Consider the following 19235-nt stretch of genomic DNA (forward strand, 5'->3'; position numbering starts at 1 on the left):
TATCTATCTATCTATCTATCTATCTATCTATCTATCTATCTATCTATCTATCTATCTATCTATCTATCTATCTATCTATCTATCTATATTATAACCATCATCATGTAGTTGTTCAGACTGTGTCACCGTTAACATCCTTATTCTTATTGTTTCTATCGTTTATCAGGTACCAATGCTGAAGTCTTTGACATTTTAATGATTTTTGTCAGTCTCTGTTATTTAGTTAAAAATAAATAAAATATGTCATCATTGTTTGTAAAACAATAATGTTTGTAAAACTTTGAATGTTATTAAAACTGCTATGGCTGCTAAAGATTTTTTTTTAGTGGGGATCACATTGTTCCTGTTGTCATGCTGAATGTAGCTGTCATAATTATACTGTTGCGGAAAAAAAAATTGTTGTTAATATCATTGCCATAGTGACAAGTGATTGTCCTTGTCCACACCATTACTGCTAACCTCATCGTTAATGTCTCTTTTATTGTTTTTGGTAGTTTTTTGTTAAACTATTTCTGTTTTGAGTATAATTATCATAGTTGGGGTTGTGGTCCTTCCCACTGTAGAAATTTTGATAAAGTTATTAATTCTTAACAATGTTGTCATAGTTATTAGTTTTATAATTATTGTTGTCATATAAGTTTTTTTTTATTGCTATCATTATTTTTTTAACCATTATTTATTTTTCCAGACAAACCTCTGCTGCTATTGTTTTCGTTGCTGTTATTTAATTTGTAAAACATCAACTGATAAACTATACATTCCCACTAGACTCCCAGTGAAAAATGTTTAAGGAAGTTTGGCCTCTTGCAAAAGAAATAGTTTGAAATACAACTACGAATGTGTTGAAAATCAATTTTTAAGTTCTGAATCGATTCTCATCTTAATTCCATTTTCTTTCCTACAGTATATAAATTCCTGAAAGTCAATTGATATAACCAAAGATTTGTTTTTAGTCTGTGCTTACTACTGCCATTAACTACCAGTACTAAATTGTTGTTGAATATTAATATAGTACTAGTATCAATATATATTTCTTTATAAACAGTCAGAAAACGCAGGTAATCTCGTAAAGAAATTTCTTTTATTAGCAGCAATTTAATCTGAGATCAGATCAGATGAAAACAAATCTTCAGAATCTAAATTGAACAGATTCTTGAAATTTAAATCTATGCACTTTTAAAACCTTGTACTATATCATTATGCTGGAGCCACTGAATAAAGGGCGTAACACCCTCGCATGTATTTCTACGAGAGCAATATTGCCTAAAGCCTGATATTTAAATATGACAAACTGATGACAAATTGTACTAATGATGTTAATTTTGATGTTTGCAGGTCGTCGTCACGTCCAGACCAGATTAGTGGAGCCCAGAGGCTCTTCATTGAACAGTGGAGACAGCTTTGTGTTGGTCACACCAGAGCACTGCTTTGTCTGGATAGGAGAGTTCTCCAATGTCATAGAGAAAGCTAAAGTGAGAGTTATTGCTCAGTCTGGTTGGACAGAAGCACTGTTCAAATATTTGCATTATGCTCTCTGTTTGTCTTTTTTCCTCAAAGGTGATCTAATTAGACTCATTTTAGTTGATATTTGCTTCTCCCCATCTCTGCTCTGCTTTTTTTACTCCATCAATAACAAGAGTTCAGTTGTGACTTCAATTTTTAGATGCACATTATTAAGTTAATCTTAACACTTCCATAAGTATTTTATTGCCTCCTGGTGGTCAAATCAATTCCTATAACATTGTGTGTGGTGGGAGAAAAAGGAATAAACTCAATAAACAGCAGGAACTATTAGATCTTTACTCCACCAACACCTTATTAATCCTTTCAAGCATGAAAACAGGCTATAGAACAGGTGACCCAGCAGCTATCTCTACCCATGGAAAAAAAACAGTTTTATTACAATGTAAACAATAACGTGGGCTTCGAGGAAACCCCTCCGGCCTCTGTTTCTCTTGTTGACTAAACAGGTCTGATCACCTGCAGTTACAATGAATATCTTAGTCAGATATTCATGATCTTAATAAGAAGTAAGGCTTTAAAAACTGAATCAACATCACCCTGGTCTTTTCCTCGTACATATTGTTTAGATGTGCTTTTCATGTGTAATGTAAAAATGTTTGTTTTTTTATGTGTCTGTGTAGGCGATGGACTTAGCCACTTTCATCCAGACGCAGAAAGACATGGGCTGCAGGGCGAGTCAGGTGCAAACTATCAATGAAGGTGCTAACTCACAGGATTCTGATGCCCAGCAGTTCTGGACAATCCTGGGTGGTCAGATGCCTTATAAATGTAAGATTTTGGACCAGAGCATGAATACCAAATGTTTCCTTTTGAATTGCTGGATTATACATCTGACTTACTTTTTTACTCTTATCGTCCCATAGCGGCTGGTTCACCTGAGGAGGATGAGCGTTTTGAGAGTGGCATTGTGGAAACCAACTGTATCTTCAGACTGGTTGACGACAAACTGGTTCCTGATGATGAGGAGTGGGGGAAGATTCCTCACACCTCCCTACTTGCATCCAAGGAAGTGAGTTAAACTTTGCAGCCTCGTTAAGTTTTAACATTTAACTTGTAATAAAACAAGGCATTGCTAAGTTATTATTGGTTAACGACAGCATGTGAGGCATGAAAAGTAAATGTATGTTTATTTAGTCTCCTGAGTTGACGTTGATTAAGCTGCAAGTGTCTAGTCTGAAAAAGTTCGGCATTAGTCTATTTTGGCTGGTAATTTCAATTCTTAAGTTCCAGACAACATTGAGTTCATCAGTGCAGTTTCAATGAAATATGAAATGAAAGAATGGACTCCAGGTTCACCAAATCTATATAGAGAATCTTTACAGATAGAAGTTACAACTAAAAAATGGAAGAGAATCTTTATTCTCTAAGAATATCAACAAAAACATCAACAATTTGCAACATTTAACAGGTTAATAAACCCTCCTATCTCTATGGCTGATTAAATCTCATCTAAAAAGGCCTGTAATGACTTTGCAAAATGTTTTACTGAGAAAATACAAGATATTAGAGAAGCAGTCTACACATCAACGGCAACTCTAGTACCAATGCTGTCTCCAGTTGAAATAAACCGCTAAAATGTCCAAGTTCTGTCCAATAAACTGCAAATTTTAAAGGAAACTTCTTATCAGCTAAGCTCATCTTCCTGCTGTCTTGATGTTTTACTCACAGGTTTTATTAAGAAAGTTTTACCTGTTTTAGAGTCTACTGTATTTTAATTAAAATCAACAGATCCCTTATGTCGGGTGTTTTACCCCAGACCTTAAAAACAAGAATGAAAAAAAAAATAAAAATAAAAGGTATTGTGTCAAAACATGTATTTTTGGTGCCTTCAAAAATAACAAAGCACCTGAAACTCCTAAAATGGATATTCTAAACACACCTTTTAAATTTTTGACATGTAAAACATTGCAACTTTAGGTTGATTCATTTCACTTTCTCCTTTTTCCTGTTATTCCTTTCCTGGTCTACTTACATTGCAGTGTCCATATAATCTGTAATACTCCCGACATAATCATAATAAAGCTATTTATATGCGTAACTCAAGCAGAAAACTATGGCGATAGCCGTGCTGCTCCACTTGCAAAAGCAAAATACATTGGGCCCTTTTTTGGCATCAAGACAATTATTTTTATTGGCACATTGCCAGATAGGACACCATTAAAAAAAAAAAAAATTCTAGATCAGCTTCTTACTGTATGTTTTTTTTTTATTTTAAAAAGACAACAGCGCTGGAGACTGTTTATTTGATCTCTTTCTAACCACTGGTAAAAAAAGAATAAAAAATTCTATTTACAATTATTTTTGTCAGGGATGTTTAATTTATTAACTACAGATGCATCATTGTTAAAATCAGTTCACTGACTATAATAGCTCTGAGTTTTAGTAGATTGTTAAATTAATCTGTCTGTTCTTCTGAGGGAACAACATGCTAAATCTTTCAAAGTTAACTTTTTGTTCGCTTTGTATTTTTTACAGTCTTAGTGACTAAATATTTTTTTGTAATGTTAATGTTTATTCTGTGACATTTAAAGCGACAGGCGTTACTCTGAATTAGATTCTTTGGATCGCTTTGCCTTTATTTAACTTCAAGGCAGGTTCAGAGGATTAATTAACTTGCTTTTGTTCACTCTATGCTTTGCAGGTGTTGGTGTTTGACTTTGGCAGCGAGGTGTATGTGTGGCACGGTAAAGAAGTGACTCTAGCACAAAGGAAAGTGGCCTTTCAGCTCGCTAAGCACCTGTGGAACGGGACGTTTGACTACACCTGCTGTGACATCAACCCTCTAGACCCTGGAGGCTGCAACACGCTCATCCCCAGGTTAGACTGTGCCAATTAGGGCTGAAACACATCCAACACTCAGAATAGCTTGCAACACTCATTTAACTGTTCCTTCTGTGTATATCTTTGTCTATCATAAAACTTAAGGATGGTACCTGTGCTATTAATGCCATAAAAACATTCCCTCTGGTTCACTAGTAGGAAAAGCTATTACTTTTTCATGCAATTGTTTTTCCTTATTATTGTTGTTATTTTCTTATAAAACAATATAGTAAAAGAAAAAAAAAAACATGGTAGACCTAATAAAAAGCTTTTTAAATATTACATTTTTCAACAGATTTGAAGGATTTTTCAGAGGCATGGAAGAAAATGATCTAATTGGAATCTGCCTTTTTTGTACATCGAATTTTAAACACTGAATTTTTTAACACCATATTTTAAACACTGAGGTTTTTTTAGCCCCGAATTTTCAAATACTGAGTTTTTTTACACACGGAATTCCTTACACTGATTTTTAACAGGTGAAAATTCAGCTGGGAAAAATTCCCCTGCAAAAAAAATGTACCTGCTGAAAATTCAATTGCAAAAAAATTGCCTGCAAATTTGTTGAAATTTGGGTGAACTCAAGCCAAAGCAATCTACACCCAGTGCAGTCAAGCAGCTTCTAGGCAATAAAATGAGCTCATTTGGTCAGAAAAACAAAACAAAACAAAGACTGCCCCTGGCCGCATCTTTCGGATCAAACCAAGAGCCTTGGCAGACAGGGGTGCTGCACTAGCTGTGATCGGCTCAGTTCTTTCACCCAGTCGGATTAGATGAAAAACTCTAATGGCTGACTATTAATAGCTACCTGATGTTTTTTTAATCATATCTATTTATCAAGAAAAACTCCTCATTCATGCTTCAAACAAAGCAATGCCCAACTGTTGTGTTACGTGACCAAATAAGCTAATTTCATTGGCTAAAAGCTGCTCGACTACATCAAGTGTAATTTGCTTTGGCTTGAGTCCACCAAAACAACACATTTGCTGTCAAATTTTTTGCAGCTGAATTCTTTGCAGCTTTTTTGCAGGCAATTTTTTACTAGATAAAAATTCAGTGGAAGGAATTCAATGTGTAAAAAAAAAAATTCAAATACGGTGTACAAAAAAAAAGCCAGATTCCAGTCAGACAGTTTTTCTTCCATACAGAGGTAGACATCATATGGAGGACCAATCTTGCCATAATTGAAAATAGATACAGAAATAAATAAATGCTCCAAAAATAAATAAGCATACAATTAATCCCCCCCAAAAATACAATAAATAAGTAAATGTAGGTAGAAATTAAATTATACAGTGAGAAATAAATGTATATATCTTTAATTAGCTTTTTTCATTTTTCGCCTTTGTAATAATTACCTTATTTATTTATTGTCCGTTATAATCTTCAACTTTATTTATTTATTACTTGTTTTTTTAAGTATTTATGTGCATGTTATAATATTTTTGTCTGGTTTATTCTTCCTTTGTATTTTTTTACCCCTACCCATCGAGATAAGACTAAACAAACCATTGAAGGAGATGTGCCTAAAGGTGTATATACTGCATTGTTTTTAAGCTAATTACACATATCAGTGGAGGGTTAGAATTAAGGCGCATTAAAAACAAGAAGGTAATAACTTTAATCCAGTGCTTTTAATCAATGCATGCTACTGGAGCTTTTAGCTACTTAGAAACTTGTAAGCAACTTTTTCCTTATCTTCATTTAACAGGTATTAACTTTCTTTTTTAATCCCATTTGACCTAAAAAAAAAAAAAGGGACAATTAATTTAATTTCTATTTAAATTCACTCTATTTAATACTTTTTTTTTTATTTTTCTATGTTCAACCATCCATTTTGATGGGATGGCAGGACACGGGACTGAGGCGTACTTGGAGGCATGTGAAAATGTATAGATAGCCAAAGAGAGCTTGGACCCTTTCCATAGCTGCTTGCAGGGGAAGTTAGTTGTCACTTTGTGTTTGAAGTCATTGTGTGCGCACAGTTTTTCATTCTGGTTTTGACCCACAGAAAAGGCCATGGCCGTCCTGACTGGGCCATATTCGGCAGACTCACTGAGCACAATGAGACCATCTTGTTCAAAGAAAAGTTCCTAGATTGGACGGAACTGAAGTCGCCAACACCAAAAGAAGGGAATGAGACTGTAGCTGAGCAGAAGGTGTGAACACTTATCTTAACATTGTGTTTTGACGCTTGACAATTTAGTAAAAATCAAAATACTTATCTTGCTGGTGGCTGCTTTAGATTTATATCATAATTTTCCTCCGTAACTTCTCCCCAGGAGACTCCAGGACGCAGGTGTCGACCCTATGACACATCCCTGATGCTGCCCATCCTCCAGTCGCCCGTTTGCACCATTCTGGACGGGGTGAATGTGGGCCGCGGCTACGGTCCCGTGGAGACGGAGGACCCCATGAGGCTACAGGAGATCAGCACTGCATCTGTGGACGTGTGGCACATCCTGGAGTTCGACTACAGCCGTTTGCCTCGACAGAGTATCGGACAGTTCCACGAGGGAGACGCTTATGTTGTCAAGTGGAAGTTTATGGTTACCACCTCAGGTCAGACTTTTTAAACTTTGTAATCAGTTATAAAATACTCTGAAATCAGCATGGTGTGTTCACATGTTTCGTTTTTTGTCACAGTTGGTCGAAGGCAGAATCCTGAAGCGAGGAGTAGTGGGCCTGGGAAGGAAAAATGCTGCTATTTCTTTTGGCAAGGCAGGAACTCTACTGTCAGCGAAAAGGGGACCTCAGCGCTGATGACGGTGGAGTTGGATGAGGAGAGAGGTTCTCAGGTACAGTCCTGGGGTTAACCTAATTGTGCTTTGTTTTCAAAATAACACAATATAAAAGTAAAACCTCTCTGATTTAAACTCCTGTGTGCATCAGGTCCAGGTGCAGCAGGGAAAGGAGCCGCCATGTTTCCTGCAGTGCTTTAATGGAGGGATGATCATCCATGCTGGCAAGAGGGAAGAGGAGGAGGAGAACACTCAGAGTAAATTCTTTTAGCATCTGTGTATTTTATTCCCTTCCAGTGGCTTGCAAAAATACTTATACCCCTAAATCACTCATATTCCAAACCATGATGCTACCACTACCGTGTTTTAAGGTAGAGATGGAGTTTTACAGTGATGTATGGCCGTTTACATGTGTGTTTCTGGTCTTGACTGAGCAGAGGAAGTTTGATGTTTCCCCTTCATGACTTGTGGTGTAGTGCAAACGGAACTTCTTCTGGCTTTGAATTGTGGCTTTTTCTGTGAATTCTTAGTAAAAAATTCTTCCAGAGCTACATGATATTTAGCTGCTTCTGCATTTAATGCGATATTTTCCAAAATGGTTGGAGAGCCAACCCGTTTTAGGTTTACAGCTTTCCTGTGCTCTCTCTACTTTAAGAAGACTGAGAGAAACATGTTCTCTGAGATGTTAAAAGCGTGGGATATAATGTTTTACAATCTAACTAGGTTGTAAATTTCTCAACGCACTCCCTGACATGTCCGCTGTGTTCTCTGATCATTTGATGCTGTTTGTTCATCAACGTTCTTCAACAATCGACAATGCCTTTACAGCACAGCTGGATTAAATGAGATTAAAGTGGACACAGTTGGAAAGGAATTAGTCAGAGTGGGAGTGGTTGAAACAGATTGTTATTTGGTAAAAAAAAAAAAAAAAGAAGAAAAAAAAGCCATTTCCTTCAGCTTCATTATTATAAATTAATTTGCCCCAAATTGCTTGTGATTTTTTTATTTACCAAAAAATTTGGAAACGAAAACGCTAAGGGTTTTTAATACTTTTGCAAGTCGTTCAAAGATAGATCTATCAAAGATAGAATCAGTACGAGAGATACCATAGCTGATCTTACTACATTAATGATGACTTAATCATATCGAATTTATACGCAGGTGAGTGGCGTCTGTACTGTGTGCGGGGTGAGGTACCGGTGGAGGGTCACCTGTTGGAGGTAGCATGCCACTGCAGCAGTCTGCGCTCCAGAGCCTCCATGATCCTGCTCAACATCAATAAAGCCCTCATCTACCTGTGGCACGGCTGCAAGTCTCAGCTGCACACCCGCAGCGTTGGGAACACAGCTGCGCTTAAAATCAAGGAACAGTAAGGAGGATGTTCTGCCAAGATCTTTGCCTGTGGGACATTTTTTGAAGCTCATCCTAAACACATCTATAATGTTAAGGTGAATCCAGTTCCCTTTTGTCTGTTTTACAGGTGTCCTCTAGAAGCAGGCCTTCACAGCAGCAGGAAAGTGACCATCCATGAGTGCGATGAGGGAGTCGAACCTCCAGGCTTCTGGGAGGCTCTGGGGAGGAAAGACAGGAAAGCTTATGACTGCATGCTCCAAGGTACTCCTCCCACTGGCATGCTTTGTTTTTGTTCTGAAAAATCTACTGTGAAATTTTAAATATATAAAGAATATAGAATTAGATTAAGAATGTGAGTCATTCGGGGTTTTTTTTGTTTTGTTTATTAAATCTGCAAGTCTTTCATTATTTTCCATCAAAGGTAGGGTAATAAAACTGATCTCTTTGTTATATCCACCTCATTTTGGGAAATTCTCGCCTATTTTGCATACCCAAATGGAAAAGCAAATAACTTAGGAACTGTAAGCCCTGATTACACATGCAATACATTATTTGAAAGAGAACACCTTTTAATTTCTAAATATATACATGAAAAGTGAAACAAAGCCCAAACTGCAACAGTTCAAACATGACTAAAAGTTTTGAACAGCAGTAATAAAGACATGCTTGCTTGTTGTGGCTGCTTTGTCATGTTTACATTTTGACATGCTGCTATATCCTGCTGCTATATCCGAGTTAATTGTGCTTTGGTTCTCACTGTGTTCATAAAATGGACATGGTGGTGGAATTGTGGAGAATGCAAGCGTTCCAACGATGTCTAACATGTCTGTATTGGTAAATATTTTTCCGGTGTAATTTTCATGCATTCTGAGTTATTAGTTGTAAACACTTTAAAACGATTTTTTACAGGCGATACAAGCTCCTACGACATATTAGGAAGAAAAAAGGCTCTATTAATCTCTGTTTTGTTCCATCAGATCCAGGTAAATTCAACTTCACTCCACGGCTCTTCCAGCTGAGCAGCACATCTGGAGATTTCGTAGCATCCGAGTTCTACCACCCATCCAGAGCTCCCAACCTGGTCAGCTCGCTGCCTTTCCTGCAGGAAGACCTGTACAACGTTCCACAACCGGGTAAGACCAGAACACCGCCTGCAGGATTTCCCTTTTTTACTGCATCTGTATGATTTCAGAGGGACGGTGAAGGTTAAACTCCATTAATATAATTTAATAATATATATTCACTGATCTATGCATAGATCAGCGGAGAAACTATGAAGGAGATAACAGAATTGTTTGAAGTCTGGATCCTTTTTGGGTAGATTCTTTCCATATATTGAGATAGATGCATTTTTAACCTCTTTAATGGTAGCTTTTGCAATCTCAGTTGTGTTTCTCTAGTTTTGATTATTGTGGAGAAATAATCTTGTTCAGTTTACAATAAAAATATAAATACATGTCTGCATGCCCATCCTCTTTGGTGACTATGTTTTTTTCTCCTGCACAGCCTTGTTTCTGGTGGATAACTTCCATGAGGTGTACCTGTGGCAGGGCTGGTGGCCTCAGGACAGCGAGAGCACCGGCTCGGCCCGCATCCGCTGGGATGCTGACCGGAAGTGTGCAATGGAGACCGTGCTGCAGTACTGCAAAGGTGAAGAGACATTCTTTCTTTTTGCACAAGAATTACACTGCAAAGAACATTTGCTGTTGTTTTGGATACATAATTTGATAAGTTTTGGTGATAGCTGATCATTTTAGTTGATTTTAGTTAACTTTTTTTTCTGTTGCTTCTTCTTGCAGAGAAAAACGAGAAAAAGCCTCAGAAGTCGTATTTGATTCACGCAGGTCTGGAGCCACTCACCTTCACTAACATGTTCCCCAGCTGGGAGCACAGAGAGGATGTGGCTGAAATCACAGAAAGAGTAAGACAAGACGAGATAACATTTTGAGATAAGCAAACGTCTCCAGTGATTGGTGTGCAATTTATTTAGATGAAGCCATTCTTTCCCCTTTTTGATTTTCTGCTGTTTACAGGAGGCGGAGGTGTGTAACCAGATCATCCTGGTGGAGGATGTTTTGGCCCGACTCTGCCAGAACACCTACCCTCTGGCTCAGCTGCAGGCCCGGCCGCTGCCAGAGGGAGTCGACCCGCTCCGCCTGGAGATCTACCTTTCTGACACAGACTTTGAGGTTTGTCAGCGCACAAAAATCAGTCTCACATTATGACAGCTGGCTTAATTCACAGGACAATAATACAAACAAAACCTGTTTTGAACTAAATCCTTCTATAACTAATAAAAAATGAATTTTAATTAATCCTACCCTCTAAACCTCAACAAAGAATAACATAATATTGATTGAAACATCTAACTTTATGTTTTAACATCAAACATTGTATTTCAAAGCCAACATGGACACCCATGTAATCCACCTGACTTCATTTAACTTTCACTTCACAGACTCAGTTGTAGGTGGATTCAGGTAAGAAGAGCTCATTCTTCAGATTGATGACTTTGTCTCTTTGCATGTCTGCACTCTGTTTCTCTCCCAATCCACAGTAGATGAGTAAGAACCCTCCTGCCGCTTGAGTGCATTTCTACTTCAGGGCTTCACATTACGTCCAAAACGATCGCCCTGTATTTGGATTGACAGCCACTGAAATCAGCTTTAGTTGCTGCAGGCGTACCATTCAAGCCTCTTCAGTGGATGGCGAATATAAAATGACACACAAGTAGAATGATTCTGTTCCTATAGGAGGAGGAAGAAAGTTAGACTGCATATCTGTCAGAAAACATCATTCAGCATGACTGATAGGAAGCCGTCTGAAACACGGCCTCTAAAGTACCAAAAAAGTAAAACAAACTGAATAAATTAAACCTGAAAAACATGCAGATATGTGTTATTGACACTGCATCTGTAAAATGTAAGGCTTAGTTTCATGTTTGTTTATTCTGTGTGAAAAAATAACTCATAATATCTGTCAAAAGGACTTAATAGATTTTAGTTCATATTTTCCAAATTACAACTTCAGTTTTGTGGCTTATTGTTTAGGATTTTTGGGTCACAGACAGAAATATCACAAAAACACTCCCTAAAAGCTCAAATTAACTGCTCATTTTATTTTTTCTTCTAAATGGTCTTTGGTTTACACTGCAAATAAACCATTGATGCTCCATTTTTCTTTTTTTTTTCTTTTCTTTTTTTTTAGGATTATTTTACAAATAAAATAAAAGTCTCATAAATCATATACTGCGGGTTTAAAGAATATAGAGTTTGTTTTTGCGTGGCCTAAAACAAAACTTAAAATCAAACAGCTGATGCTAATTGCTTTTGTTCCCAAAAACACTATGAAGTGGCTCTTTATCACACTTCAAGGTCAATCATCAGAGCTGGGATGGGCAATTTCAAGTTCCTGAGGGCCAGTACCCGGTAACTTTTAGTTTCACCCTTTGTCCAACGCACCGGATTCAGATGTGTCTTTTGTCTGCTCAGTATTCAGTCAGTTCCTCCAGACTTCTTCCAATTATCTAATTACTTGATTCAGGTGCGTTGAATCAAAGGCACATCTAAAAGTTGCAGGATACCGGCCCTCAGGAACTGGAATGGCCCACCCCTGCATTAGAGGAACATGTATTTAGTTCTTCCTATGGTAAGAAAACATATTCCAGAAAAGTACGGGATTTAGAAAAAGAACATTTGTGTTAATCGTGTGATCAAGAAATTTTTGAATATAAAAATCATCCAAAAATATGAAAAGTCAGAATTAAAGAATTGTAAAAAAAAAAAAAAAAAAAAACATTTGGTCAACTAAAACAGAATAAAAAAGAAATAGTTTCCTTTTTACAAATAACTTTAGACTTAAATAAAATGCCTTACATGTATATAAAATTCTTAAAATCGCACAAAATAATTTAATACACCTTTGCATTAACATTCAGGAAAGTCCAAAGATTTGTTTAAGTCTGGTTCAATTGTTGAGCTGGATTTCATGTTACGATCGTTGCTGAAGGCCACATCTGACATAAACCACGTTAACCTGTGAGACTTTAATCCCTGCATCTCTCTCTCCTCTTCTCTTTTAAAAAACACCACTTTCACTTGATGTTCTTCTCTCTCAGATTAAAATAGCCTTTAATGACTCACCCTTTTTCTGCACTGCAGTTTGATTCACCTGTTTGTTGAGCACAAAATAAAGACACTAAAGCCAGCAGAATGAATGCATGCGGTATTTTATCAGAGACCTCTGGGCACAGAATGTGTCAGAGTTTAAACTCTGCAGGTCACTTTTTCACCATCAGAGGAAGCATACAGAACAGAGCAATGTGCATCCAGCATGTCGTGTGTTAAGTCTTAGATTCTGATATAGACATTTATTTTAGTCTGTCATGGATCACTGTTCCAGATATTGTCCTCAGTTTATTGGTTGATATTGTAAGGGGTGTTCATTGGTGAAGTAAAAGCAGGATCCACATACAGAGAATATAGCATTTTTTGGCCCCCATAGCGATACCCGATACCTGGCTTTGCACTATTGGCTGATACCGATACCGTACTGATACCAACTGTTTGAAATTGATGTGTGTGTTTATATATAAAGAACTGCATACTACTTGGATGTAAAATAATTGCCATCATGGCTTTATTTGTCAAGCTGCCGCCTACCTTTGTGAAGCAGGAAAAAGACTAATACAAAGTTAATCCAGTAGAACTTTTTATTGCCTACCTGGAATGGGTGGCAATAGTTGAATAAACTTTTGGCTCCCAAATGGTATCGGTGCCCTATTTGTTGGTACTCACCGATACCACTGTGTTAGTTCTAGATTGGGGCCCTGCTCGATACTGGTATTGGTATCGCTAGTTTAAATAATAAAACTATTGACTTAAAAAGGTTATTTAAGTTTGCATAACGCTTTATAGCCCTTCTTATATGTCATCTGACTTAAGAGGTTGTTGTAGTGTTACATATTTGATTTGGTTTGCTGTTCCGCCACAGTAATTTCAGTATGTAAAAAAAAAAAGAAAAGAATTGAACCTAAAAAAGATCCTGAACAGGAGAACCCAATTGATGTGTTTTCCAAACTGACACTCAAATATTCCAGCCTCAAACCAGACAGAGCCCAGATTTGGGAGAGTAGTAACTGAATGTAAAGAGGCCGCCTGCTAAACCATGAGGCATGTGGGGAAATTGGAAGCCAAGACTATTTTTACCACCAGGGGGCAGCAGAGGACATTCTTAAAAAATGGAAATAGAAACAAATAATTACAAACAAAGCAAGCTTGGTGTGCATTACTATTTCATGATCAGGTCATATAGGAGCTTGATTTTTAATTATTACATACAACCTACATTTATACATACTAATAAAAAATGAACAGACTGAATTTTGTAATGTGCTTTTTTAGTCATACAAGCATCAGCACAGTATAATAAAGTCACATTCACCCAACTGCACACAATAATTGGGTGTTAATTTTTAAAAGTTAAATGGAACACTTTGACAAATAACAGGAAAAAGCTGTAATTGAACATGAAACCATCATTACTTAAAAGTAATAAAGTAAGTAAGAAAAATATGTATCCTACTTATGTCGCAGGTATTATTGGTTCCCTTTTTTAGCAGATTATGATTTATTTTAAGAATTAGTTTTTCCTTTAAAGCCATGTGTGGAACTAACACTGCTGTAACAGCAAAGACTGATCAGAAGAAGTCTTGTTGGTTAATTCAACTAATCAGATTTTAAGGTCTGTCACAATCCTTAAGGAAATTTTAGATTAATACATGGTGCACTACTGCACAGATAGCATGAATTAAAATATAGCTAAAAATGATATATGGCTTAAGATACAACAGTCTGTGTGTGGTGCTGGTGCAGCGGTTAAGCCCACACCCCGTCAGTCCTTGACCTGACATGAGTTCCAGTTCTGCCCCGTTGACCTTTGCCGCATGTCTTCCCCTTTTCTTTCTGTCCAATTTCATTTTAAACTGCAAAAAATGAAATTTAAATAAGTCCTTTTTTTCTTAAAATAAGCATATGCATTTTTCTTAAATTGAGGAGATAAGTGAGATCCTTTGCCAATTTACATTTAAAATACGAAATAATTATCTTATTTTAAGATTAAAAACACTCTTTCCATTGGCAGTCATCTTACTGACTCAATTTTAGAGTAAAGATACTTGATTTAAGAAATTTTTACTTATTTCTAGATTGTTTTTGCAGTGTAGCTCACTTTAAAATAAGAGAAGAATACTGTAAAGGCCACTTGTGCCTAAAAATAAATAACTTCGTAAGTTTCAGATTTTTGCTCTTTTGGTTGAATGCATTGGCCTTAGCTGGCCTTTCAACAAAACTTCAAGAGAAACTGGTTACTTTAGGAAGATCACGAAAAATATGAAGTTTCAAAGAGAAGGAGAACAGTGGTTGATTAAAAATATAGGAACTTTACTTTTCTAAGAGTTTCTAATCCACAGCATTTCTAAAGAAAATCGGAGTATTTTGGATACAGCACCTCAATTTTTGTTCTTATGAAACTTTTAAAAGATATTTTTAATTTATTCTGCCCTTGCAACTGATGCATTTCTCCACTATTTGCTGCAGAAATCCATAGTGCTTCAATTACAGCCAGACTTGTTTTTATGTCCTGAACCCCCCTTTCTTTCTCTTTCTCCATCTGCAGAAAGCTTTGGAAATGAAGAGAGAGGACTACGAATGTCTACCTGGGTGGAAGCAAGTGAACTTAAAGAAGGCCAAAGGACTGTTTTAAGCACATTAACTAAAGATGGAAAATGAAGAAGCAGAAGAGTGAATGAGACAGGAATACCAGAAGAAATGGAAGAGAGCGGAAGATTAGACCGATGGCGTTTTACTCAACTGTGTCAGTATGAAGCAGAATTAAATACATAATTGAACTTTATTGATCTCACATTGGAGGAATTTATCTCTGCATTTATCCCATCCCCTTGGGGAGCAGTGTGGGTTAAGGGTCTCGCTCAGAGAGCCAGAGTGGCAGGCTGTGGGGATCGAACCAGGTGCTTGCAACCTTCTCAGAGCACTAGGCCAACACTCCCACCTACATGCTGTTTGTCAGCAGGGAAAATTGATTCGCCGTGATTCAAATTTGGGCTTTAAACCTTCCTCTGAGAAGGAAGAAAAGATGATAAAAACATCCTTAGCCGCTTGTTGTCAGAGTGCCATGTCGTGGCTGTATGCGTGCGATTGTATATAATGTTTGTGTGACTAATGGTTCTTGCTGTAAATGTGTCTGTAAGCGACTTTGTACCCTTGTAAAGAGGAACATCAGGTGTTGCAGAGTAAAAAAATGCTGCCAGGCCTCATAGATGACTCTTAATCGACTTTGTTGCAGACTCTGGCTAACATAAAGGACCCAGAGGTGAGTGGTAACAGAAAGAGAGGAAACACAGTGCCTTGCTTTTTGTGTACAGTTTATTTACAGAAATTTTAGTCTGCATTTTTAAAGACTTTCTTTGTGATATAAGACATAGTGGATTAAATAAAAAGAAATGCCCTAAACTAAATGTGAAGTTATTTATTTCCGAACGCTGCATCCACACATAAAGACAGAGCCGGCTCTAGGTTCATTGGTGCCCTGGGCGAGAGGGGCCCTTTGCCGCCCCCTCCCGTTCAGCTTGTGCTCTTCCCAAAAGGCAACACCATGATTATTGCTGAATTATTCATGTTTTATTTGAAATGCTCCAACAGAAACATTTTTCAAAAGCAATAACCCCAAGAATAAATTTAAGCTTGAGGGATAGAATTACAATATTGCAATAACTAACAACTACAAATCTGTGCCAAATCAAAAGCAATATAATCAAAAGAAAAGCTGAAATATCATTTGTTAATACAATATATTTTAAAAAGCAAGAGCCAAAAAGAAGAAATATAAACTTGATTAGTACCCTTAGATCAACTAATCACATTAACCAAATGTTTTTTTTTAAACAAGAACAAAACTAAATCCAGCACAGAACAATGCAATTAAAAGCAAAACTCAAAAATATCAAAGTGTCATTGTGAAGACATTTCTACTTTATATTTTGGTCATCTTTATTATAAATAAAACTTATTTATTATATTTATTTGCTAAAGTGCCTTCTTTTTAGGTTTGGAGAAGCTGGAAAAGATTATTTAAGCAATTTAATCATATTAACCATATAAAGCATTTTAGCATTTATAGAGATTTGAAAATTCAATATTTAAAAGAAAATTTGAAATGAAAAGTTAACTATAAAAATATGTTTTTTTTATGTTTATAGATCAGTATTAGTAGCCCTTCCTATGACTGAGTAGCCCTGAAGAAGTCTTCAGTCTTAAAAAGGTTCGTGACCGCTGTTATAGGTCATCAAATCATTGTCAGTTTAGTCTAATGCTACGTTCAGACCGCACACTGCTGGAGCAGCAGAAGCAGCTGGTTTACATACAGAGTCAATGGTTGATGGGCATCAAGTTGCAGCAAAAGGTCCTTCCAGCTGCCAAGAACAGTAGCGGTAAACCCCTAAGTGGCGACCGGGCCAGAGACTGCTGTTGCTGAGGATTTCCAGTGACAGAGCACCGCCAGTGTATAGGGGTTTTATAATAACAAAAGGTAGGATCAGAAGCTTGGTAAACTGACCGCACAGATGAAGTTTTGAGGTGGACTTTCTTACTGAAAAATATATTAATACTACTTTTTACCCACTTAAAACAGCAACTATAGCAAAGCGGCTCTCTGTCATTGAACACAGGAGCAGCAGAAGCATCAGACGCATCTGGACACACTTTACAGGACACGCTTCAGGGGCGTCAATAATGATGTTGAGGCGCGTTGGACCGTAATGTGTACAAGCATCAAAAATGAAGCAGCGGGTGCTTTTTTGCTGCTTCTATTGCAAGAGGTTTGAGGGTAGCATAAGAAACAGCCTGTATATCAATTCAGTTCAATTCAATTCAGTTTATTTCTATAGCGCCAATTCACAACACATGTCATCTCAAGGCGCTTTACAGTTCACCCGATCATACAGTCAAATTGATTCAAAGTTTTCTATCTAAGGAAAACCAGTTGATTGGAAGAAACCTCCAGCAGAACCGGGCTCAGTGTGAGCGGCCATCTGCTGAGGTCGACTGGGGTTCAAGGAGACAGAAGCAGACATAGAAAAAGCAGAGACACAAAAGGCAGCTGTAAAAGGCATCCCCGTCCAGGAAACACAGCCAGGCAGATGAGCTCTGAGCCAACTCCCATGTCAGAGGATGAAGAGAGCACATCCAGCCAGTCACAGTCAGAAACAGGACTACACTGAAAAACAGGCCGATCTCCAACATCTAGAAACAAAGGTGTTGATGGCAGCAGCACTGCGGATGGAATCACAGCCAAACAGGAACAGCCGAGGCAAAGCTACTATGAGAAAAAGCAGAGAGAACAGAAAGTTAGAGATTGAATTAACAGATTCTGCAGAGTGGGAGAATAGAGATAGAATTAAGCAGAATGATGAAATAGGAGTCCCTATGTCTTCCAGCAGTCTAGGCCTATAGCAGCATAACTATAGAGATAGCTCAGGATAATCTGAGCCACTCTAACTATAAGCTTTATCAAAAAGGAAAGTTTTAAGCCTGGTCTTAAAAGTAGAAAGGAGTCTGCCTGGTAGTTGGTTCCACAGGAGAGGAGCCTGATAACTAAAAAATCTGCCTCCCATTCTACTTTTAAAAACTTCTAGGAACCACTAGTAAACCTGCAGATTGAGAGCTAAGTGCTCTGTTCAGTACAACTCACAAAAGGCTGAACAATGCCTCAGACAGCAAAACATGGGGATATGGGACTTTTTAACATAATACAGCTGCAAACAAGTGGAATTTTCTAATTGTTGAACTATTGAAGATCACAGAGCATGTAAAAAATAGAAATTGGTTTTCTCATTTTTAACTATCTGTTCTGTACTGGTGTCATGACCAAATCCACTTCGAGATTAACCTTCAAACCTCCAATGTGGTTAAATAAGCAAACTAGGAACTTCAGGGATGCAAAATTCAAATCTGAAATTCAATCTAGATATCTGACAAAAAAACGTAGCCAGTTTAATATAGTTAAATGGTTTATTTGCACATTTATTGTTGTAAGCAGAACATCTAAAATTTCCCTTTGTAAACCTCTTTATCAGTTGAAATAACTGTTATTTTTCTATTTTCTGCCTTCTCTTGGATTTCTTGTTCTGGATTTTGATGTATGGTGTATATAGTATATATGATTATAGTATATATCATGGTACATCGCTACTCCCAGCTGGTAAGGAAGGTGGATCCGTTGCTGCCAAAATACAGAAAATCATCCCAATCTCTGATAATCTGTGTTTTTATTTACTTTGTTTTCTCTGCTCTTTTGGGATTACCATGTTCTTCGCCTGTTACCTTAGTTTCCAAACACCGAAAACAATGAAGGTCTATTAAATGTAATAAAGAATACAACTTTAAGTGGGATTATTTGCATTTCAGAGATATCTAGGGGGGAAAATTCACTGCAGAACACATTTAATAACAGTCAATACAAATAAAATGACATACATTATGCTACAGTTAATTAGGTATCCTACTGTTAACCTTTGCTCATTGGCGTCTTCTTGGCTTAGAACATTTCCTCTAGAGGAGACCAATTTTATAATTTGGACTGAGTGTGAGCAGCACTGCAGCTCAGGTGAGCTAGAAGGAAATCTTGCATCTTCTTCCACAGGTGGAGTTCAGCTGCAGCATGAGCTTTGGGCTCTCCACCCCACACCACTGGACTCCTGAGCAACCAGTGCAAAGCGGAGGC

General features: G+C 37.2%; 2 protein-coding genes across 2 annotated transcripts in view; one reads left to right on the forward strand and one right to left on the reverse strand.

Moving 5' to 3' along the window:
* The window catches only part of LOC107092360 (supervillin-like), a 75003-nt gene extending 59033 nt beyond the window's left edge, over positions 1–15970 (forward strand). Inside the window, exons 24-38 of the mRNA XM_015386804.1 lie at positions 1336–1472; positions 2145–2292; positions 2388–2533; positions 4166–4341; positions 6356–6503; positions 6627–6906; positions 6991–7142; positions 7237–7342; positions 8247–8454; positions 8566–8699; positions 9416–9571; positions 9945–10088; positions 10238–10359; positions 10472–10627; positions 15114–15970. Of these exons, the coding sequence (XP_015242290.1) occupies positions 1336–1472; positions 2145–2292; positions 2388–2533; positions 4166–4341; positions 6356–6503; positions 6627–6906; positions 6991–7142; positions 7237–7342; positions 8247–8454; positions 8566–8699; positions 9416–9571; positions 9945–10088; positions 10238–10359; positions 10472–10627; positions 15114–15200 (2300 nt within the window). The 3' untranslated portion in view covers positions 15201–15970. The remainder of the gene's footprint in view (positions 1–1335; positions 1473–2144; positions 2293–2387; positions 2534–4165; positions 4342–6355; positions 6504–6626; positions 6907–6990; positions 7143–7236; positions 7343–8246; positions 8455–8565; positions 8700–9415; positions 9572–9944; positions 10089–10237; positions 10360–10471; positions 10628–15113) is intronic.
* A 3088-nt stretch (positions 15971–19058) lies between these two features.
* LOC107092367 (acyl-coenzyme A thioesterase 1-like) overlaps positions 19059–19235 on the reverse strand; it is a 7793-nt gene continuing 7616 nt past the window's right edge. The window contains exon 3 of the mRNA XM_015386819.1: positions 19059–19228. Within this exon, the coding sequence (XP_015242305.1) occupies positions 19080–19228 (149 nt within the window). The 3' untranslated portion in view covers positions 19059–19079. The remainder of the gene's footprint in view (positions 19229–19235) is intronic.

The sequence above is a fragment of the Cyprinodon variegatus genome, unplaced genomic scaffold (genome assembly GCF_000732505.1).
Source record: "Cyprinodon variegatus isolate N-32 unplaced genomic scaffold, C_variegatus-1.0 Scaffold17, whole genome shotgun sequence".
NCBI classification, from domain to species: domain Eukaryota; kingdom Metazoa; phylum Chordata; class Actinopteri; order Cyprinodontiformes; family Cyprinodontidae; genus Cyprinodon; species Cyprinodon variegatus.